The sequence below is a fragment of the Telmatherina bonti genome, assembly GCF_933228915.1.
Source record: "Telmatherina bonti genome assembly, chromosome: 22".
Taxonomy (NCBI): Eukaryota; Metazoa; Chordata; class Actinopteri; order Atheriniformes; family Telmatherinidae; genus Telmatherina; species Telmatherina bonti.
The window spans coordinates 28,030,184-28,055,001 of NC_136631.1; the positions used below are offsets into that span (position 1 = coordinate 28,030,184).

Here is a 24,818-nt window from a genome sequence, read left to right on the forward strand (position 1 = left end):
GAGGCCACAGTGCTAACCACTGCGCCACCGTGCAGCCCCGTCATCAAGCTGTCATGAGGTCTATTTTGATCAATGAAATCGAGTGTAACACAATAACTTACTTATGAACCCCCATGTTAATCACGAGAAAACAGTTCTTGTTATGTGGAAATAACTAAAAGAAGAAGAATAATTGAGCTCGACTGCTTGGCTTTTATACATCTCTGAGCTGCAATGAACCAAACACCAACCTCCACTAGTGTTGACATCATTCTCTCTATGTTTCCATCCTGCAAATTCAGCTTCTCTTTCTGGCCTGAGGTCTCTAATGTACCCCCTACTGGATCCTCCAATAGGAAACAAAAAGTACACATGCAAGAACGTGAACAGGCTGCGATGGTGCCTGGCAGCACAAGAAGCAGAGCGGAGGTCTGATTTATGACTGTAATAAGACGTACTGATATGTTTTTTCACAGAAAAAGAGGCAGACTTTGGTGGATTTGAATGAAACTGATGTGTCCTGATTTGTTTTTATTTGGCACTTTTGTTTATTTTATTATAAACCTCTAAATCTACCTGTGGAACCTTCCTCAGAGTTCACTGACCCTCTCACTGAGGGTCTCCAGCTCCTCTTTCTCCTGGTAAAGTTCCAGACCATGATCATCATCACTGCGGGGGGCATTGATCAGATTTGTGGGGTAGTCAAGCCCACTGAGCTGGGCATGATGAAGCCAGCGCAGGTCGTCACTCTCATGCGTGATGTAACGCTTGTTCATCCGAGACTCAAGGGTCCTTAGGTCTAGCCACATCTGGTAGTCCTGGTGGAGAAAACAAGCATACCGTAAGCTTAATGACTGTCAAATTGCTGATGTACCCAGCAAGAAGCAAAGGCGAGACGTTGGAGTCAATTGCATATTTATTTATTGTGACTTTTTTCAGCTCATTGTAACAAGTATCGGGCTATGTCTAAGAAGAATTGACATGATAAAGAAAAGGAATTTGTCATGTTGGAGAAAGAAGGTGACTTGCGATATAAATTTCAAATGTAGGCCAACCGTAAGTAGAAAAACAGAAGTTTGAAAAAATAATGCACAGATCAGCAAGGACCAAGCCTTTTCTCATCTGCACATCATTTTCTCATGTCTGAAACACACAAACACCAAAAACTGTTTCCATGTTTCCACACGTCTTCCTGCTACTATCTACCTGCTATCCTCACTGCAGCACCTCCACCTCAGCTGCATCCCAAACGTCTTCCTGGCTTTATTCCAGGAAGACGAAAAGGATCATTATTTTCCTGCTTTTCTCATCACTTGTTGATCTTTGGCTGCTCCTGATTGGACGTCACCGTCAGTTTAAGCTCTCTGATTGGTGGAAATCTAGCATGGCTTTATTGGTTAAAAAACATGTATACAATTTGGTCAATTTGTGATAAAGAGCCTAATTAAAGAAAAACCAATAGATTTTTATCAAATCTTGACTTGGCAATAATAAATTAGTTTGAATACAGGCTTTAGTGTGGCCTGTAGGTGACAATATGTGTTATTTAGAAATACGGCCTGGACAGCATGGCATTTATCTGAGCCTGCCTCAGATGATTTGGTGGGCAAAACTTCTTGTAGTTCTTATCATCACTACTAGGATCCTGAAATCACTGTCTTCCGTCTGTTGGTCCCTTTTCCTGTCCTCTTCACCACAACTGGTCCAGGAAGATGACTGACCTCCCTGGGCAGGGTTGCGCTGGAGGTTGGTCCTTCCTGTAAAAAGGGAGTTTTTTTTCCTTTCCTTTCGGATAAATGGATCCAAGTCAAGATTTGATAAAAATCTGTTGGTTTTTCTTTAAATAGGCTTTTTTATCACAAATTGACCAAAACAGATGTCTGTAAGTGTTATGTGACGACATTGTCGTGAAGTGGCGCTATACAAAGAAAACTAAATTGAATTGAACTAAAATCTTAAGTAGTTAAGATCAACATCAAAGGCTTTTTGCTCATTTTTGCTACAAGACTTTAAGTTTCTCTGTCCCTTCATTGCTTTATTTATCCATCTCTTTATATCTATATTGCTAACATAACTTACCTGATCTCTTCATACCTGTCTTCAGCTTTGTTTTTATGAATGCACACTTTATCACAATAACAAAAAAAGACGAAGCAAAATATTGAAGTGAAATCCAACATAACAGAAGACACCTTTTGGAAAGGCTTCAGTAGGGATTTAGAGTGTATAATCAATACAGACAAAACCACATAAAGCTCAGGTGAAAGTTGCCAATAATCTCCTCACAGTCTCAGATAATGTCCTTGTTTTAATATCTGGTTTGATCACAAGGCGTTCCCAGGCCAGCCGAGAGATATAATCCATTCAGTGTGCCCTGGGTCTCCCCTGGGGTCTCCTGCCACAGGTACATGCCCAGAACACCTCATCCAGGAGGCATCCTGACCAGATGCCCGAGCTTCTCACCCTAACTCTAAGGGAGAGCCCGGTCATCCTGCAGAGGAAACTCATTTCAGCTGCCTGTATACGAGATCTCGTTCTTTCGGTCACGACCCACAGCTCATGGGGACCACCACCCCAGTCTGCCAGTCCAGAGGCACTGTCCCCGATGTCCACGTGATGCTGCAGAGACATGTCGGCAAGGACAGCCCCACATCATTGAGAGCCTTAAGAAACTCCGGCCTGATCTCATCCACCTTGGTGGCCTTGCCAGAATCACCTCAAAGACTCCGGAAGTTGTTCTCCATGCCATCACTGAACTCCTCCCATGACCATGTTCCCCCAGCAGAACAATGGAGTCCCCAGAAGGAGCACCCTCCAGCACTCCCTCCAAGGACTCCAGAAAGGGTGGGTACTCTGAACTGCTGTTCTGCACATAAGCACAGACAACAGTCATCACCCGTCCCCCCCACCCGGAGGCGGAGGGAAACTACCCTTTCATCTACCAGGGTAAACCCAACGTGCAGGCACCAAGCTGGGGGCTGATGAGAATGCCCACACCTGCTCGGCGCCTCTCACCATGAGCAACTCCAGAGTGGAAGAAAGTCCAGCCCCTCTCGAGGGTACTGGTTCCAGAGCCCAAGCCATGCGTCGAGGTGAGTCCAACTATATCTAGTCGGAACCGCTCAACCTCGCGCACAAACTCAGGCTCCTTCCCCACCAGAGAGATGACATTCCACATCCCTAGAGCCAGTTTCTGCAGCCATGGATCGGACCGCCAGGGTCCCTGGCTCTTGCTGCCACCCAGTTCACACTGCACCCGACGCCTATGGCTCCTCCCGCAGATGGTGAGCCCACGGGAGGTGGGGCTCATGTAACCCTTTCAGGCTGAGCCCGACCAGGCTCCACGGGTAAAGGCCTGGCCACCAGACACTTGCTCTCGTGCCCCAGGCCTGGCTCTAGAGGGTGGCCCCAGTGACCCATGTCTGGGCAAGGGAACATCTTCACCAATGGTCATCATCATCATAGGGGTCTCTGAGCTGCACTTAGTCTGCTCCCTCCCCTAGACACCTGTTTGCATGGGCGACCCTACCAGGGGCATGGAGCCCCCGACAACATCACTACTAGGATCTTCAGGACACACAAACCCCTCCACCCCAATAAGGTTACGGCTCAACGAATTTATTATTGCCTTTTTGTTTGCCACAAGATAGTGTGATGCATTAAAACGTAGGCTAATGTGTAGCATTAGCATTAGCCCCCCCCCCCAGAAATTATTTATGTCTGCTCATACTAACATGATTAATTAAAATGATGAAAGAGCTTCTCTTCTCAGAACTTGGTTAATGCACAGGACGGCCATATTAGGGCACTATTTGTTAGTTATCAGAAGAAAAAAGAGGGAGGAATCAGGAACTATTTGCTACTTACCATGGAAACCAAAGAGTAATGAATGAGCTAATAGATATTTAACTAAACTAGCAAACAGGTAGTTAACCTGTACTTACTGGTGAACACACATTTTTCAGTTTAAACATTCAAAATGAACATGCTTTAAAATGAACAAAAAAAACCTGTCATCTACAGATTTAACACAGCAACTTGGCATACAGTGTCTTCCCCCTGAAATGAAGCTCCTAAATTTACAGTTTTATGATGCCTGCTCTTCCTTCTGCGCCAAGGCCAGTGCCCATAAGTTGAGGTAAAACTACAACAAATGTGAAAATAATACCAGAAATTTCTTGTGCAATGATATGTGACTACAATCAACCTCCACACATAATTAGAAGTCCAGAGTTTGTGACCATTACAACAAACATGTTTGTCAACGTTAAAACAAAACCTAGCTTAAGAGAGAGTTGGTAGCTTTATCATTATCATCAATATGAATATATAACCAGAGATAGCCATAATACGTTTATGTATTATAAAGTAATATATAAATGTTGTGTGTGTGTGTGTGTCTGTGTGTGTGTGTGTGTGTACAAACATACAGATCAACTCCTCAGTCAATAACACAATGCATGAATATGACAGCATCTATAAATTTACTATCACAACCATACACTTACTTTAATAAATATGCATAGGTATACATGTGCAACCACATGCACACAAGTACAATATATCTGTACATACATATGTAAATACAATGACCACTACTAGAACAAGAATTTTCCCCCACGTGATCTTTACAACACTTATTTATTCTTCAGCAAAGAACAGTAGTTTCGATTTTCTACTGCCTACTTAATGCCTACAATTCCATTCTAGATTGCGCCGTCTGTTGGCAGCAGATTGTAGTAGCTCTGACTTGCTATCTTGAATTTTCTTTTAAAGTACAAAGTCTTCTCGCATAGATATTACCTCAAATTAAGTATTTTTTCTGAGGATTTCATGCCGGTTCGGAGGGTGTGTTGCAAGGAAGATTTTTCTGCAAATTTTTGCTCTTTCAAGGCTTGTTAGGATGAGTCTCCATGGCAACGAAAGACTTGTTTACAATCGAGATCAAATGATTAACCTCTCCCAAATCAGGATTATCAGCGAAACAACACATCAAATCCCGATGGAGTTGAAAAGAAAGAGAAGAGGTTGCAGAGCGGGAGTGAGACAGAGGACAAAGCGATGGAGATTTAAACCATTTCTTCCGACCGTCGTCATGGATAATGTGAAATTGCTAGCTAACAAAACGGACGATCTCGAGATGGTAACAAGGTCTCAGAAAGAATACAGAGAGTGCAGTATTATGTGCTTCACAGAGACATGGCTGCATGAACACATCCCTGACGGTAATGTGTCTGTACTGGGCTTTAAAACGGTCCGTGCAGACCGCAGTAGACAACACAGCGGAAAGCTAAAGGGTGGTGGAATTGCAGTGCTGGTTAACCAGCGTTGGTGTCATCCTGGACATGTTACTGTCAAGGAGAAGATATGCACAAGGGACATGGAACTGTTAGCTGTGAGCTTCCATCCATATTATTTACCCAGAGAGTTTACCTGGGTTATTCTGGTAGCGGTTTATATAATACCTGGTACCGCACCAGACACAGCCTGTGACGTCATCAGCTCCGTCGTTGCTCGGCTACAAACACAGCATCCAAACTCATTCATGGCGATCTCTGGAGACTTCAACAGTGTCTCCCTCTCTGCAACTCTACCAACATTCCAGCAGTTTGTCAGCTGCTCCACCAGAGAAAATAAGATCTTGGACTTATTTTATGCAAATATGAATAATGGATATAGTTGTTCTGCCCTGCCTCCTTTAGGAAGATCTGACCATAATCTGGTTCTTCTCACCTCCACCTACAAGCCCATCGTTCAGCAGCAACCAGTCATCACAAAGACTATCAAAATCTGGTCTGCTGAAGCTGAAGATGCTCTTAGAGGAGGCTTTGAGGTTACAGACTGGAACGTCCTCTGTGAACCTCATGGAGACGACATCAACGCCATGACTGAGTGTGTGACAGATTACATAAACTTCTGTGTGGACAGCATCGTCCCAACAAGAACAGTGAGGTGCTTCCCCAATAACAAATCCTGGATCACCAGTGACCTGAAAAAGCTGCTGAACATCAAAAAGAAAGCCTTCAGGGTTGGAGACAGGGAGTTATTGAGGGCAACACAAAAACAACTTAAAACACAAACTAAGAAGTGCAAGGAGGACTACAGGAAGAAGTTAGAAAGTCAGCTCCAGCAGAATAACGTGAGGGATGTGTGGTCTGGAATGAAGAAGATCACCGGCTTCAAGTTAAAGGGGAACCAGCCTGATGGAGGTCTGGACAGAGCTAATGAGCTGAACATATTCTTCAACAGGTTCGGTTCACCCCCTACCTCCAGCCCAACAGACCACACACCCTCCATAAGCCCACTGCTTTCCTGTCACACCTCCAATCTGTCACCCTGCAGCTCAGTCATGGACCAGAACACAGCTTCATCTTCCTCCACATCAGGACATCCTGAGACCTCCACCTTGTTTGTCTCCTGCAATCAGGTTATGAAGCAACTTGAGAAACTGAACCAGAACAAGGCTGCAGGTCCAGATGGTGTCAGTCCCAGAGTTCTCAAGACCTGCTCAAAACAACTATGTCCAATTCTCCAGCACCTTTTCAACACCAGTCTGAGACAAAATAGAGTCCCAGTGCTGTGGAAAACCTCCTGCCTTGTTCCAGTGCCTAAAAAAAAAAAAAAAACAGCTGAAACAAGTGACTACAGACCAGTTACCCTGACATCTCACATCATGAAAGTCCTGGAGAGACTCTTACTGGCTCATCTCAACAAGCAAGTAAACACCTTTCAGGACCCATTACAGTTTGCATATCGTAATGGACTTGGGCTTGAAGATGCAATCATATACCTGCTCCAGAGAGGACACACTCATCTGGACCATTCAGGCAGCACTCTGAGGGTCATGTTCTTTGATTTCTCAAGTGCTTTTAATACCATTCAGCCTGCTTTGTTATGGGAGAAGCTCCATAAATTCCAGGTGGATACCTCCACAACCACCTGGATCTATGACTACCTCACAAACAGACCCCAGTTTGTGAGACTGAAAGGTTGTGTGTCTGAGATGGAGGTCAGCAGCACTGGTGCTCCACAAGGAACTGTACTCTGGCCATTCCTCTTCACTCTGTACACCTCAGACTTCCAGTACAACTCTGAGTCCTGTCATCTGCAGAAATACTCTGATGACTCTGCAGTTGTGGGGTGTATCAGGGATGGACAAGAAGCAGAGTACAGAGAACTGGTCAGTCAGTTTGTTAAATGGTGCGGTGACAATCATCTCATATTAAATAGCAGCAAAACAAAAGAGATGATTGTTGACTTCAGGAGGAACAAGAATAAACAAAGCACTGTTTCCATCCTGGGAGAGGAGGTGGAGGTGGTGGAGGAATACAAGTATCTTGGAGTTCAGCTGGACAACAAACTGGACTGGAAATGCAACACTGACTACATCTACAAGAAAGGTCAGAGCAGACTGTACTTCTTAAGGAAGCTGAGATGGTTTAACGTCTGCACCAAGATGTTGCATATCTTCTATAAGTCTGTTGTGGAGAGTACAGTCAGCTTTGCAGCATCTGCTGGGGTAGTAGCATCAGAACCAGAGACTTGAAGAGAATCAACAAACTGATCCAGAAAGCTGCTTCTGTGCTTGGAGTAACTCTGGAGCCGCTGGAGCTGATTGTCCAAAGAAGAATGCTGCACAAGCTGATGAAGATGATGGAGGATTCTTCACACCCTCTCCACAACACAGTGATAAAACAACAAAGTGTGTTCAGTGAGAGGCTTCTTCAGGTCTGATGTAAGACTGAAAGATACAGAAGATCATTCCTGCCAGCAGCCATCAGCCTCCGGAACAAGACCTCCTCTAGTTAATTATTATTATATACTACAATATTGAATTTCCCTTTGGGGATTAATAAAGTTTTCATTTAATTTTCATTTCATTTCATTAAGTGATTAATTTTCAAAGATATTATCTACGCCCATGCACATACTGGAAAACAGCTTTTAAATATATTTCCACTGCAGTGAGCATTATGAATGAAAGGGTTGAAAGGTCAGAAAGGAGTTTTATGAATTTAGATATCTTGTTTCTTCTGTCATAACAATGACAATTTAAAAACAAAGTGTTTAAAATAGTGAAACATCTTGAATATAGCAAAAACAACTATTTACACGTATTTATACATAGAGCAGAAATAAAAAGAAATCACATTAAATAAAAGAATAAAAATGTAAATAAATAAATATAATCAATGATAAATATAATCACAAGATAAATGTAATAGTGCAAAAGAAAAATAAATAAATAAAACAAAAAAACACAATGGCTAACTAAGCATCCATTGCCTGAAAAAGCAAGCATAATAAATAATATAAAGAGAAAATAAATCAAAATAAATATTTAGGTATAGAACAGGACAAGAAAGAAATAAGAGTCAAATCCACAAGTTAAATGAAATGTAACTGTGCAAAAAATTAAAACAACTAAAAACAGAGTGATTGTGACCGAAACTGCGGTCCTGTGACAGGCTGCAGGTTCCTCATTCACCACATATTTTCTGTTCTCCTGAGACGCCCTCCACTCATCATAGGTCTGGTTTTCAGTCGCTTTGCAGTACAAACTATAGTATCTGTTTGTTATGTTTGTTTTGTTCCTGTGTTTTTGTTTAAAAAATACCCGCCTGTTCTGCCTCCCTTTTTCTTTTCCTATACTGTTGTGTAGTGTACGGAACAACTTGATACACTGACTGTGTAGTAGATGATGGTGGCTGTGTTAGCAGGCGTAATTTTGAGGCTGTTGTACAATATATCGTGGAATGGTAGGTAGAACAGACTGAATGTAGAGCAGTCCCTGCGCTGGTGCCTGCGGCGGTAGCTTCCCTTTGAGCTGTGCCTGTCCAGCAGTGTTTGCGGGAAAAACAAAAAGATGAGGTTGAGCCAGCATGTGTTGAAAACTGTCCTTTCTGCAAGGCATCTGGAATTCTCTGCTTCAGGATATCTTGCTCCTGTGCTTTGCACTGCATGCATGACATATGAAAACACAAAATAATTTAGATAACAAGAGTTTACACACAATGAAATGCACAAAAAAATCTAATCCTTTTCAGTCAAAAGTTTGGAAACGAAGTACATTTGACTTAGTGAGAAAGTTGGTTCAAACCTTTGACTGTACATTAGTGTACATTAGAATATTTTTCTGACACCTCAGTCAGGAATATGTATTGACTTCTCATAAAAAAGTCTCATAATTAGGGGTCAGGAAAATTAGGACCAAATAAAATGTGTGGATAATGCCCTGTCTTTTGCTCTAATCCATGGCTGTAAATCAAATTGCTCCTTAGGAATAAATAAAGTTTTCTGAATCTGAATGTACATTTATGTGCATTTAGTCCGACTCACCGCTGTGAAACAGTTGAGGCATTAACTTCAGGCGGCTGTTTTGTTGTCTCGCTTATCAGACCAGCACTTCCTGATGTTTTGTATCTTGATACCTCCTTTCCTCCTTTGGACTGAGGGCAAAGAGCTTCACAAAGACAGCTCCAACCACTCGGTTGCAGTCGTGCCCCTGCGCAGGACTTTGAGCCCCTGCAAAAGACCTGTAGTTGGAAAAGGTATGTGTAACATACCTGGAGTGATGAGTGATTTATAATATATTCCACTTTTTACATTACCCAGAAATTGTGTTTCTAAGTTGAACTCACCTTTTAGTGTTCTCCACACCTGGAGCCACAATCTTTTTGTAGCCGGAACCCACCCCTTGCTCAGGCTGTTTGCTGACATGATGGGTACACTGTTTTCACACCAATCAGCTCTTCTTGAAGTAAATGTTAAAAAAACACAAACAATGAAAGTATTAACATTGAGGCATAAGTTGAATAAAAAGGAATTATACAGCAAAAATCGATCAGTGTATTTTTGTTGGCCCGAAATAAGTCATGAACTTCTCACCCAGAACCTCCTCTGCCAGTGTGTTGGCAGCATGATATATGAGCCTGACTGCTCATCCATCATTTCTGAATCTGAATGTACATTTATGTCCTACTGTGAGTCCGGTCTACATTCCATTTTATAACACATCCAAGAGACAGGCCTGGAAGCAGACATCACTTGCCGGGTACTTATAAAATAATTCAGATAATAGAAATGTTCTTTCATAAATATTGTTCCCACAATATATTCATCAGTTCATCATTATAATCATAAGTAGACTTTTACATATTGTAGTTCTTTAGGATCTAGCCTCTCATTTCTAATGTGGTCAAAAGATGCTTAAAATAAAAAGAAATACACAAACACACTAATACATACACACACACATATAATATATATATATATATATATATACATACATACATACATACATACATACATATATATATATATATATATATATATATATATATATATATATATATATATATATATATATATATATATATAATGTCAAGTTGGATTTTAAGGTGTTGCCACTCTTCAAACATGCTCTTGAAAAAGCTGTTTCCACAGCAGTCTTTGTCGACTCATAGCAGCTCAGGAGAGCCTTCTCCAGCACCCAGCTGAAGGTATGTCCACGGAAAACTCTAAACTGAATTTCAAAGCAACCCAGCAAGTGTTTTCTATTGCATGGATCTCCTTTCTGCTGCAGCAGGGGGCTCCCAGCTTTATCCAGAACAGCTTCTGGGAAGAAGGGCCACATCCATGGCTTGCCCTTGTTGGCCTTCCTAAGCGCCATTGCCTCAATGGAATCCGATAATTTCAGGCTTCCATCTGCCCATCTAAAAAAAATGAGGTTCCATTTGATTATGAAAAAAAAACAAAACAAATCCAATTAATATGTCAGCAAAACAGTAGATCAGTTGCAGAAAATGAGCAAAACATTTTTATTAGAGGTAAATATTTACATACATTATATACACACTAACTCACAATTAAAGCAATATTCCTACTACTGCTAGCTTTTAAAAGAGGAACTTGTTACAGGAAAAGAGAAAAGAGCTTGAAGCAAGCTTTAAATAAATACAAACAAGTAACTAAGTAGCTACAATTATCTATAAAATAAGTGGAAGAAATTGATGTGGGTCAGTTACAGTAACAACGCTGGACACAGGACACAGGACACAAAGTTACAGCGGTGAGAATAACCATGTCCATTAAAAAAAATTAATGTCTGTCTGTAATATTATATTCATTAATGAAGTACGACAGCAAAATACCAGCTGGAAATTTTACAACATAAGCGCTTAACGTTACAGTAGTCATAGTGACAGATGAAACCTTCTTTGCTTACCCTGAGAAAACTGTTGTCTGAAAAAGTCTCTCATTTTGTAGAAATTAGATTTTTTCTTTGGAAGCATCCATCCTTATTTTGAAGCCAGCATCAGCTTCTGATCAATCATGTCTGATGAATTGAATTCAGGTGTGCAGCAGAAAAGACATAAAAATCCAGCAGGGCAGCTCCCTCGACACCCGAGTTTAGACACTCCAGATATAAAAGCTGAAAACACTGAAAATGAAAACTGTCAACAGTTTTTTTAATTGTTGAGGTAGACGCAAACTGCTCAGTGTGTGTTTGAGCACACAACTTAGAGGTGGAAAAACATCAACTTTTTTTAGGAATAGTAATCATAATTCCCAGACTAATATAAAATCTCACACATCAAATATAGAAAATAAAGAGACCTGACTGTTAACAGTATATGTGACATGTCATGTAATTTATAAAATTTATAAAAAAATCACACACACAGACAAATATATATATATGTATGTATGTATGTATATAGGAGGGGAAAATTACATAAATATATTTAAAAGAAAGAAAAAATAAATTTAATTTAAATTAAAACATAAGATGAAGGAACAAAATAAAACCATATATCAAAGACTAAACAGAAACAAATACACATACACACATGACCAGGCTAGCAACCTGGTTCATTTAGTTATATCTGCCAAGCCTTCGACTTAAACAAAACAGAACAAGTACTTACACACAACTTCTCCTTGATCCTGCATGGCACGCTGTTAAGGCTGTTTCCTTTTACTCTTCTTAAAAAAGTGACACGTTTCACCGGGTCTATATCATAGTTTACTTTAGAAGAATTCCACACGTTCTTAAAGTTGAAACTTTGCGGGTATAACTCAGCACAAGTGGAAATTGTGATTATTTTTACACTTTTACAAATTTTGACTGTGAAGAGGATTCAAACCTGGGCGTGTGCACATTAGAAAGAAAACTTATACGCAGAATTCTAAGCTTTACAGCCATCCCAGTCACACATTTTGTTTAGCTCCTCTCCCTGTTTTAGCAAAAATTGTGATTTGTCTTTCATAATTTTACAGCATTTAATTTTGAAATGCATTTCTTACAGGTTCCTTGTTTTATTTTTAGTAGTCGCAAAAGAACTATTGGTGATTATTGTCGGCATGGCTCTGCACAGAAAATACTTTCCCTGACAGGGGAAAAGCATGCCATGAAGAAAAAGAGAGGAAACTTGACTCAATGCAAAGTGAAATGCCAACTATGCAAAAATAAATGAAAATGAAGAAACATTCCATTATTAATGGATGTTAGTGGTTTTCAGCGTTCATAGTGATGTCATGCTAGGTACTAGGTATTTTATGCTTGTTATGTAACAGTTGTAAAAGTTTTTATAAAGTAGTAAAAAATAATTAATGAAATGAAATGAAAATGAAATGAAAAATACTTTATTAATCCCCAAAGGGAAATTCAGTGTTGTAGTATATAATATTAATTAACTAGAGGAGGTCTTGTTCCGGAGGCTGATGGCTGCTGGCAGGAATGATCTTCTGTATCTTTCAGTCTTACATCAGACCTGAAGAAGCCTCTCACTGAACACACTTTGTTGTTTTATCACTGTGTTGTGGAGAGGGTGTGAAGAATCCTCCATCATCTTCATCAGCTTGTGCAGCATTCTTCTTTGGACAATCAGCTCCAGCGGCTCCAGAGTTACTCCAAGCACAGAAGCAGCTTTCTGGATCAGTTTGTTGATTCTCTTCGAGTCTCTGGTTCTGATGCTACTACCCCAGCAGATGCTGCAAAGCTGACTGCACTCTCCACAACAGACTTATAGAAGATATGCAACATCTTGGTGCAGACGTTAAACCATCTCAGCTTCCTTAAGAAGTACAGTCTGCTCTGACCTTTCTTGTAGATGTAGTCAGTGTTGCATTTCCAGTCCAGTTTGTTGTCCAGCTGAACTCCAAGATACTGGTATTCCTCCACCACCCACACCTCCTCTCCCAGGATGGAAACAGTGCTTTGTTTATTCTTGTTCCTCCTGAAGTCAACAATCATCTCTTTTGTTTTGCTGCTATTTAATATGAGATGATTGTCACCGCACCATTTAACAAACTGACTGACCAGTTCTCTGTACTCTGCTTCTTGTCCATCCCTGATACACCCCACAACTGCAGAGTCATCAGAGTATTTCTGCAGATGACAGGACTTGGAGTTGTACTGGAAGTCTGAGGTGTACAGTGTGAAGAGGAATGGCCAGAGTACAGTTCCTTGTGGTGCACCAGTGCTGCTGACCTCCATCTCAGACACACAACCTTTCAGTCTCACAAACTGGGGTCTGTTTGTGAGGTAGTCATAGATCCAGGTGGTTGTGGAGGTATCCACCTGGAATTTATGGAGCTTCTCCCATAACAAAGCAGCTGAATGGTATTAAAAGCACTTGAGAAATGAAAGAACATGACCCTCAGAGTGCTGCCTGAATGATCCAGATGAGAGTGTGCTCTCTGGAGCAGGTATATGATGGCATCTTCAACCCCAAGTCCATTACGATATGCAAACTGTAATGGGTCCTGAAAGGTGTTTACTTGCTTGTTGAGGTGAGCCAGTAAGAGTCTCTCCAGGACTTTCATGATGTGAGATGTCAGGGCAACTGGTCTGTAGTCACTTGGTTCAGCTGGTTGTGTTTTTTTAGGCACTGGAACAAGGCAGGAGGTTTTCCACAGCACTGGGACTCTATTTTGTCTCTGATGACGTCACAGGCTGTGTCTGGTGCGGTACCAGGTATTATATAAACCACTACCAGAATAACACAGGTAAACTCTCTGGGTAAATAATATGGATGGAAGCTCACAGCTAACAGTTCCATGTCCCTTGTGCATATCTTCTCCTTGACAGTAACATGTCCAGGATGACACCAACGCTGGTTAACCAGCACTGCAATTCCACCACCCTTTAGCTTTCCGCTGTGTTGTCTACTGCGGTCTGCACGGACCGTTTTAAAGCCCGGTACAGACACATTACAGTCAGGGATGTGTTCATGCAGCCATGTCTCAGTGAAGCACATAATACTGCACTCTCTGTATTCTTTCTGAGACCTTGTTAGCATCGCGAGCTCCTCCATTTTGTTAGCTAGTGATCTCATATTATAGATTTCATTTCACATTATTAGAATCATATTCAATTGTTAGAAGAAAAATAAATCTTTTTACAATCTATTAAATTTGAATAAATATCTACACGAGACAAATTATTGGAATAAACAGCTTTTTTACATAGGTTCTAAGGTTTTTCTGGCTGTAATAGACAAATCTCCTATGATAATTATAGTATAATTTAGCAGTTCAAGTTTTAACTCCAACTGAATGTCAGTAATGGTATGAAAGTGTCTTTGTAACCAAATGGTTCCTTGTAATGTATTTACATCATCAATATTTCAATGCCTTTTAATTGTCTGCAAACAGATTTTGTCAAGGGTTGATATGATACAGGATGGTAGAGCAGGAAGCAGCTGCACACTGTCAAAGATGAGCAACAGGTTGAGAAAGATCAGCAAGAAAGCAAATAAACAAATAGAAAGACGAAGAGATGGTTCTGGGAGGAGCACAAGAATTTGTCATTACAGATGCAAGCAACTTACACTTTATTGATCCTTTGGGTTGACTCCCTCAGGGAAATTAACATTTCCAGCAGAAAAAGGAAAAGTAGCATGCACATGAAATTAAATAAATAAATAATAAACCAGTCTTGATAAAATTAAGACTAAGATTTAAATAAACAATAATAAAAACAAAAACTACCTTGCCCCCCTTATTTACTACATCTATGTCCTCACCCCCCAAGTGAGGAGCTGTAGAGCACAATGGCATGATGAACAAAGCTTTTAAGCCTCTTGGTTATACGCTAAGAAAGCAGCAGTCTATCACTAAACAGGCTCCTCTGGTTGCTGATGACAGTGTGCAGAGGGTTGCTGGCATTTTCTAGAATATCCGGCAGTTTGTCCAGAGTTCCTCAGCTCTTCCACCGTCATCAGAGTCCAGCTTCATGCCGACAACAGAGCCAGCCGGCATGATCAGTTTATCCAGTCTGGATGTGTCCTTCTTGGAGATGCTGCCCCCACAGCATACCACAGACTGGTAAAACATCTGCAGTAGTTTGCTGCAGATGTTGAAGGACCACAGTCTCATTAGGAAGTACATCCTCCTTTGTGTCTTCCCATACAGGTGGCTGGTGTGTGTTGTCCAGTCCAACTTACTGTCCAGCCACAGCCCAAAGTATTCGAAGCAGTCCGCAGCCTCCACCTCAGCTCCCTCTAACAGGACTGGTGGCTGTCTTGGTCTGCACCTCTCAAAGTCAATTACCTTTGTCCTTTGTCTTTAAGGCGTTTAGCTGCAGGTGGTTAGTGTGGCACCATGTAGCAAAGTCCTCTACCAGTCTGATACTATCTCTGTCATCCCTGATGCACCCAGCGATGGCTGTCATTGGCAAACTTCTAAATATGACACAACTCCGAATTGTAGCTGAAGTCCGAGTTGTACAAGGCGAAGAGAAGAGGGGCCAGCACTGTGTCCTGGGTATCATGTTTTTCTTCCCTGATCTGGTGGCACTTATCAGTGGAAACTCTATCCACCTGTGGCTTCCTAACTGTCTCTGCTGTTCTCATCAGTTTCATTCAGTTCACATGGTTTTCATGTCTCGCAACCTACTTAAACTCTCTCCAATCTCTTCCCCTCTGCCAGATTATCAGCAGATTCATGTCTAGTTGTTTTCCAGCATTCTACGGATTGTCTCCAGTTGCCGACCTACTGCTTCACATCCCAGGATTACCCACCTTGCCTTGCCCACGACGGACACCTCCAATTTCTTGGATTTTCTGGTAACAGACCCTTGCTTTGTCTTTGGATCCCCAAGCCTTGTCTGGATAAGTACTTTGCCATTCTCTTTACCTCCTGCCTCCATTCTGACCTTGTCTCTGGAGCCTGGATTCTAACAGCTGCTCATTCACCTGGATTGATCCTCTTCTCAGTCTCATCTCACATTCCTTTTTCACCAATAAACTGGTTATTTGTTTACAGCTCCTTGTGTGTAGCTGAATTTCCGGATCCTCACAGTAATTCATTACACTGGGGGGCTTAAGTGCTGCTGACCACCATGTCAGATGTGATGTCCTTCAGCCTGATGTACTATGGTCTGCTAGTGAGGTAGTCAGAGATCCAATCCACTAGGTGGAGTTCCACTCACATTCTGCTCAGTTTATCCTGAAGCAAAGGGGGCTTAATGGTATTAAAGGCTCACTGTACCACTTCCCTCGATGGAGCAGGGAGAGTATGCCATCCTCCACACTAACACCTGGCTGGTAGGCAAACTGCAGGCGATCTTGAGGATGTTGCACGTGGGGTCTGAGGAGGCTGAGAATCCAACGTCTTCATCAGATGTGAAGTGAGTGCCACTGGTTGGAAGTGATTCAACTCGCTGGGCCGGTTCTTCTTCGGAACTGGAACAATGTGGGATGTCTTCTAGAGGGTGGGCACTCTCCCAATCTGCAGGCTATGGTTAAAGATCTGTTGTAGTGGTTCCCCTAGTTCTGCTGTGCACATCCTCAAGAGTATTGGACACAATTTGTCTTGGCCTGCGGCTTTCCTGGGTCAGAGCTTCCTCAGCTGTCTTCTGACTTGATCTGTGGAAAAGATTGTGTTGGAGCAGGTGAGGAGGAGGGGCGTGTTGTGTTGTCTGGGGGGAGGAGGGTCCATCACCACATGGCTGTGGTGAAGACAGGGACAAGGACTGGTTGACCTTGTTGAAGAAATCATTCCGTTTGTTAGCCCTCTCCGTTGTCCCCCCCTACGACTCTGGTCTTTGTGTTGAGACCTGTGATGGTCCTTAAAACCTTCCCAGACCTCCCTCATGTTGTTTTCTCTCAGCTTCTGCTCCACCTTTCTCTTGAAGCTGTCTTTGCCTTCCTTCTCACAGTGCTTCACCTCCTGCTGTGCTGCTTTCATGGCCTCCCAATCTCTGCTCCTGAAGGCAGCGTTCTTCTTGTTGAGGACAGTCTTGACTTCCCGTGTTACCCATGGCCTATTATTAAGGTAAAAGCAAACAGTCTTGACTGGTGAGACCACATCTGCACAGAAGTTCGGGTGATCCATCACAATGTGTCATGCCGTCTATGTCCTCACCATGCAGATTCATCAGTACATCCCAGACTGTGGTGTTAAAGCAGTCCCTCAAGGCACTTTCCTTCTCAGGAGACCATCTCCTGACTGATCGGATTGTCAGCAGTTGCTTTTGGACAAGGAGGAGTGTACAGTGGCTGAAGGTGGACAAGGTTGTTATCAGACTTCCCCAGTGGGGGAAGGGAGTTGCTCTGTATGCATCCCATACATTAACATACAGCAGATCAATTGCCCTGTTGTTTCTTGTCAGATTAAAAACAGCCAAAGTAAAGTCCAAAGTTGCATAGTTCAAGCCCCTAGAAATGATCATAAGGGCTTCAGGGTGCGTTGCCTGCAGCCTTGCTGTGACAGGGTGGATTTTATCACAAGCAGTAGCTGCATCTGCTCTACGAGGGATGTAAAAACAGACATTGATCATGTGACTGAACTCCCCCGGCAGATAACATGGCCACAGGCTAACAGCCAGCAGTTTGAGGTCCCGGCAGCATGAACCTGTCTTTAAGGAGACACGTCCTGGGTTAAACCAGTGTTCGTTGACATACATGATGAGTTCCCCACCTTTGTTTTTCCCGCTTGCTTTAGAGTCTCTGTTGGCTCTCACAGCAGTGAATCCCAGCAGATCCACATTAGCATCCGGTACATGTGGTTAAGCCATGTCTCTGTAAACATGAACAAGTTGCTCTCCTGGTAGATTTGCTGGTTGGCAAGTGTAGACAGCTTGTTCAGCAGCAAGCTCACATTCCCCATGATGACAGAGGGAATTGATGGCTTGTAGCACCCCTGGTTATCTACTAGCTCACCCTTTAGCTTAGCCCCAGCCTTGCAGCACTGGGGTTGTCTCCTCAGCTCTGCTGGGATGGGGTTTCATATCCTGACTTGTCCCTTTGATCAAAGAGCCAGTAGTTCCTCCCATGAATAAAAGTGAGAAAACTGGCTTTTAAAGTTGAAAATATCCATGGATATATGAATCAAGCAATCTCTTCGCAAGAACAGTGAACGATAGTAGAGGAAAGGGGTTTAAAAAAGGTTTAAAAGAGCATAAAGTTGAAAACTTTACCACATAAGAAAATCCATCCATCCATCCATCTTCTACTGCTTATCTGGGGTCGAGTCGCCGGGGCATCAGCCTATGAAGGCTAGCCCAGACTTCCCTCTCCCCAGCCACATCTGCCAATGCTGGGGGGGGGGTTTACAAGGGGTTTCCAGGCCAGCCAAGAGATATAATCCCTCCAGCGTGTCACCCCCAGGGTCTCACCTGGGGTCGTCTCCCAGAGGGACGTGCCTGGAACACCTCACCAGGGAGGTCCAGGCAGCATCCTGACCAGATGCCCAAGCCACCTCAACTGGTTTCTCTCGATGCGGAGGAGCAGCTGCTCTACTCTAAGCCCCTCCGGGATGACCGAGCTCCTCACCCTATCTCTAAGGCAGAGCCCGGCCACCCTGCGGAGGAAACTCATTTCAACCACCTGTATACAAGATCTTGTCTGGTTCTGCCTGTTTCCTCCGACCTGAAGCAGCTCTCAGAAAAGTGTATACTGAAGTGATTCCATAGAAGCTAAATTAATTCACAATATTGTATTTTTCAAATTACATTGTTAAAGCCAATGAAATGATCTAATCATATGGTTTAGGCAATTATATGAGATTTGTGTGTGCTTTTATAAGTTAATTAAAAGAAAATTTAGAATGCCTGGATTTCTAAATTTTAGTTGAAAGAGAGAACCCACGCATACATGGAGAGGAGATTCAAACTCCACACTGTTTGAACATACCAATGCAGAGGTAGACCTTGCAGTAAGGCAACAGTTCTACCTTTACACCCTTGTGCAGTGTTTGTCAATTTTACATACATTTACAAACACAGTAAGTACTGGTCAGGTAATGATTAGGTAATGAATCGTTCCTCAATAAGTACTTGGTTTTGATGTTTCACTTTACTGTAGGGTACACAAACACAGTAAGTACTGGTCAGGTACTGATTACGTAAGGTATCGTTCCTCGATAAGTACTTGGTTTGGATGTTTCACTTAACTGTAGGGTACACAAACATCGTAAGAATTGGTCAGATACTGATGAAGTCACGAGTCATTCTTCGGCAAGTAGTGGGTATGATGTAACACTTTACATGAGCGGGTAAACAAATTTTCACCAGGCAGTGTGTTAATGGTCAAGTAAAGTTAAGATTTCATAGAATTACAAGAACATGAAATTGCTAAAGCCTGATATCCTTCCTGATTTTACAAAGGACAGTATCTTATTACATCAGTAATTGCTAAGAAACAGGTTTTTGACAACTGCAAGCTGTTTCCTCACTGGTTCAAAGTAAATCCAGAGTGTGTTCACGAGTAAGTACTGGTTAACTAACCATTTGTTCAGTATAACTAACTAAGCAAATGTTGTGTCCTTATTGTAAAGACTTTCCACATAAATGTCTGAAAACACTCCAGAAGCAAAAATTTTATATATGTTAATACATCATAAAAATATATACAAAACAGTAATAATAACAATAACACCTACTGTACCATATTTCACACGTTCACTTGTGCAATATGTCCAAACTGTTGTCACAATAAATGATTCATTGATGGTTTTCTTACCTGTAACCAGGGGTGACTGAGGGTCTTGTCCACACTGTACCTCTTTCTCATCTTTACTTGCAGCAGGTTGTTGATCAGGTCTATTGCTGTAAGAAAAGAAAATAATAAACTTGCAGGAAAGAAAACAAGAATTAAAGAACCAATTAAAGATTCTCTTTTTATCTAAAAGGCTTTCAAGCCAGCATTCACATGCCTTCAAAATGATGCACCATGCCATGTGAAAGAGGTGGCAGCAAGAATCCAAGTTGACCTTCTAAACTTCTGAGACAACAAGAGGGGTGGTAAAAGAGGCAAAAAGAGTCTGCTTTGTGTCAGCATCAAGCCAACGTTGTGGAATTGGAACCAAATGTTTCACCACTCAGCTGACTGGATCTGATGAGTATGAGGACACAGTGGTGCGATGCCTCTGTTTGGTATGTTTACGGAGATGACTAGCCAAAGAACAGAAACCAGCCAAAATGTTTCAATGGTTTTATTTTCATCAGCACCATCCACTGATATTTTTTTTAGAAATCAGCTTCCAAAGGCAAACGCATCAATTGGAAATTAGAACTCTGACCAAGACAAGAATATTAAGGGATATCCCATAATAATAAGCAAAAACAAAAAAGGTTTGTAGATTTACTTCAAGTAAATAAGGTCATTAGTGAATCGATCTGGACTGAGTCCCTCTATTTCTATTGATTATTGAACAAACTAAATACTGGAACAAAAGCAGCCAACATATCAAAAGCAAGATGTCAAAGTATCAACTCAGAAAACTAAAATTCAGAAGGAAAAACACAAATCTTTGATTCATGTCTGTGACTTAAGGCAAGGCAAGTTAACTTTTACAACACCTTGAATATACAAGTCAAATTGCTTTACATAACATTAAATGCCTTACAGATTGGGTAAAGAAGCTTGAAAGACAACAACAACAACAAACAGAAGAAATCACAATAAAATCTGGTCTGGTCTCTGATCTCTGGTCTGATCTGGACTCTGGTCTGGTCTCTGGTTTTGACTCTGATTTGGACTCTGGTCCGGGCTCTGGTCTGTCTTTTGTCTGGTCTCTAGTCTGGTCTGAGCTGGACACCCCTGCTCTCTCCTTACCACCACCAGCAGTTGTCCTTTCAATTCCCCATATGCTTCAAGTTTGGACACATTGATTTATTTTCTTTTTAATGAGTCGATGTCTCCAAATGTTTGACTGGTGTTGTATTTCATAACATATATAAAAAAAAGTCAAGATAAAAACTGACTATATTTACCCAGCTTAGACAGCTACACTTCAATCTCAGATCTGCTACAGTATATTTGATCAGAGAGAGGCTGAAAAACTCCACGTTTAACCCCCATAAAAAGAAAAGTGGAATTGTTTTTTCTTGTGGGCAGAGTCTCCTTTTCACCTTGTATTTCAAAATGCAGATATTTTTACACACTAACAGTTTATTCTCTGACATTTCACTCTTGTGCGACCTACATGTATTTCCAAACAGCAGCTGGAGTTACTTTGGCAGGATGAGGAGGTGGGTGGAAACGTCTGACTCAGGCAGATAAATCGGGCTTGCAGTGAGCAGGATCATTCCAGTCAACACAAAGTGCAGACACATTTAGAGGCATCAACATGAGTCACTGACAGTGGGAAATAGCTTGGACCACCACAATGGACATGGCAAGCGAGAAAAAAAATCCCATTTTCAAACTTTTGCAGATTAGAAGAAAAGGAGCTGATCATGCTCAGATAATTTATATAGTAAATGTAATCCAAAGTCATTTTTCATGTGACAGCTTGTAATAAATAAAAGAAAGGCGATGATGAGTCATCATAAATCAGCCAGCCTCTTCATGTTGGCAGGAATAAATGTAAGGCCTTTTGGAAACTGGAAACGATAGTCCAGACCTGCAGCCTAGATCTTTTTCAGTTTCTCCAGCTGCTCATTTACCTGACAGCAGGAGACAGACAGGCTGGAGGGAGGGGAGCAAAGGAGGTCTGAGGAGACAAACAGGATGGAGGGGGAGGCCGAGGACATCTCAGGAGACAGGCTGGAGGGAGGGGTGCAGATGACATTTTGATGTCATCCATGTAGAGGAAATGACTGATGGTGGCTCCATTCCTGAGTCTTTATGTTTATTTGGCTGAGGGGTTCCAGGCCTGTGCAGAACAGCAGCAGGGACAGGACATCTCCTTGGTATATGCCACGTTTCATACAGATTTGGGCAAATGGCTTGAATTTGGCCTGCAGGGTGGTCTGCCACAGCCTCATTGAGTTTGAAATGAAGGCTCTTATTGTGCTGTTGATCTTGGACAACTTCAAACATTTCAGGATCCACGTATGCAGCATGAAGTCTTGGGTTTTTTGGCAATTAATCCAGGGAGTGCACAGGTTTGTCTGTGTGGTTTTGCAGTCGCAGGTGACAGATCTGTCTGCCAGTAGCTGGTGTTTGGCTCCTTTGGTCCCTTTACCAATGCCTTTCTGTATCTCTGCTAGGATTGTCACCTCAAAATTTCAGTTTCAATTTGGGTACTGTTACCATACTTTTCTATACAGTACTTTTTGTAAAATGGTAACACACAGCCTAATGCCAATAATAATAATAATAATAATAATAATAATAATAATAATAATAATAATAACTGTGGGTGCCTTTCTGGACACTTAAGGTGCAAATCAATAACCTAAAAGAGCATAAAGTAAAAATGACAATCAGAGACAGTGGAAAATGTTACAGAGACTATGCCAGTTTTAACAGATGTGTTTTGAGTTTGGATTTGAACAATCGTACAGAAACAGAGTTACAGAGGTCGAGGGAAGAGAGGTCCAGAGATGTGGGGCAGAGCAGCTGAATGCTCGGCTCCCCAAGTTAGCAAGGCAGGTGCGGAGGATGGAGAAATTGATGGAGGTGGAGGATCTGAGACAACAAACTGGTATGTTGATGTGCAGGAGGTGAGAAAAGTTGGGAGGGGTGAGGTTATGGATGGCCTTGTTGGTGAACAGCAGTTTGTAGTGAATACGATAGGTGATGGGGAGCCAGGACAGGGGTGGTGTGGAGCCATGTATTCCTTTCTCACTTAGCTGTGATGATTTCATGTATTTTTTCAGGAATAAAATTGACACTATTAGAGATCAAATTCACAATACTCTTCCTTCTACCTATAATGTTGAGCCTGTTGTGGTCTCCGAAGCATCCTTAGAACCAGGATCTGACTTGTGTCTAAATAGTTTCTGTCCTGTCCAACCCTCTGAATTAGCTAAAATAATAGCTTCATCTAAACCATCCACCTGTATCTTAGACCCTCTCCCAACGAGCCTCTTTAAGGACATTTTCCCTTTAATTAATACATCACTACTAAATCTTATCAATATGTCTTTAGTGACAGGATATGTACCACAATCATTTAAAACTGCTGTAATCAAGCCTTTACTTAAAAAGCAATCTCTGGATCCAGAGGTGATAGCAAATTATAGACCTATATCTAACCTCCCGTTTATGTCCAAAATTCTGGAGAAAATAGTTTCAGCTCAGCTACATGCCCACCTGAGCAGAAATAATTTATGCGAGGAGTTTCAGTCAGGATTTAGAGCTCATCATAGTACTGAGACAGCATTGGTAAAAGTTACTAATGACCTTCTTATGGCCTCAGACAAAGGACTTGTGTCCGTACTTATCTTGCTTGATCTTAGTGCTGCATTTGATACAGTCGATCATAACATTCTGTTACAAAGACTAGAACAGGTGATTGGAATTACAGGTACAGCGTTAAGCTGGTTTAAATCATATTTATCTGATAGACTTCAGTTTGTTCATGTAAATGACAAGTCCTCCTCCCAAACTACAGTAAGTCATGGAGTTCCTCAAGGTTCTGTACTTGGACCAATACTCTTCACACTATATATGCTCCCTTTAGGCAAAATTATTAGACAGCATGGAATAAACTTTCATTGTTATGCAGATGATACTCAGCTATACTTATCCTTTAAACCAGATGAAACAAATCAGCCCAATAGGCTACAAAATTGTCTCATAGACATAAAGACTTGGATGTCTAGAAATTTTCTCCTCTTAAACTCAGATAAGACTGAAGTAATTCTCGTTGGATCTGAAAAACTCAGAGCTAAATTTTCCGGTTTTGTAATGAACCTGGATGGCATTACTTTAGCTTCCAGTGCTACAGTGAGAAACCTTGGAGTAATATTTGACCCTGACCTGTCCTTTGGCCCACATATTAAGCAGGTTACTAAAACAGCCTTCTTTCATTTACGTAATATAGCCAAAATTAGGGACATTCTGTCTCGGAGTGATGCAGAAAAACTGGTTCACGCTTTTGTTACTTCGAGACTAGATTACTGTAACTCTCTATTACTGGGCTGTCCTAAATATGCCCTGAAAAGCCTTCAGCTGATCCAGAATTCTGCAGCCAGAGTCCTGACCAGAACCAGCATGAGAGATCATATTTTCCAGTTTTAGCCTCTCTTCATTGGCTGCCTGTTGAATCTAGAATAGAATTTAAAATCCTTCTCCTTACATATAAAGCCCTCCACAACCAGGCACCACTATATATCAAAGACCTCATTGTTCCTTATATACCAAGTAGAGTACTTCGTTCGCAGACTGCAGGCTTACTTGTGGTTCCTAGAGTCTCAAAGAGCCGAGCAGGAGGCAGAGCCTTTGGTTATCAGGCCCCTCTCTTATGGAATAAGCTCCCAGTTAGTGTTAGGGAAGCAGACACCCTCCCCACCTTTAAGACTAGGCTGAAGACTTATCTTTTTGATAAGTCCTATAGCTAGGGATGGTTAGCATCCCTTAGTTATGCTGCTATAGGTTTAGACTGCTGAGGGACATTTCCTGATACACTGAGCTTCTTTCTTTTTCTCTTTATCTCTT

At 41.8% G+C, this 24,818-nt stretch overlaps 1 protein-coding gene across 1 annotated transcript in view; it reads right to left on the minus strand.

Annotated features, from left to right (window-relative positions):
- Nucleotides 1-569: 569 nt before the first annotated feature.
- The window catches only part of prkd1 (protein kinase D1), a gene marked incomplete at both ends in the record, with an annotated part of 104,393 nt that continues 80,144 nt past the window's right edge, over nt 570-24,818 (minus strand). Inside the window, 2 exons of the mRNA XM_079262707.1 lie at nt 570-797; nt 19,950-20,035. Coding sequence (XP_079118833.1) covers nt 570-797; nt 19,950-20,035 — 314 coding nt within the window. The remainder of the gene's footprint in view (nt 798-19,949; nt 20,036-24,818) is intronic.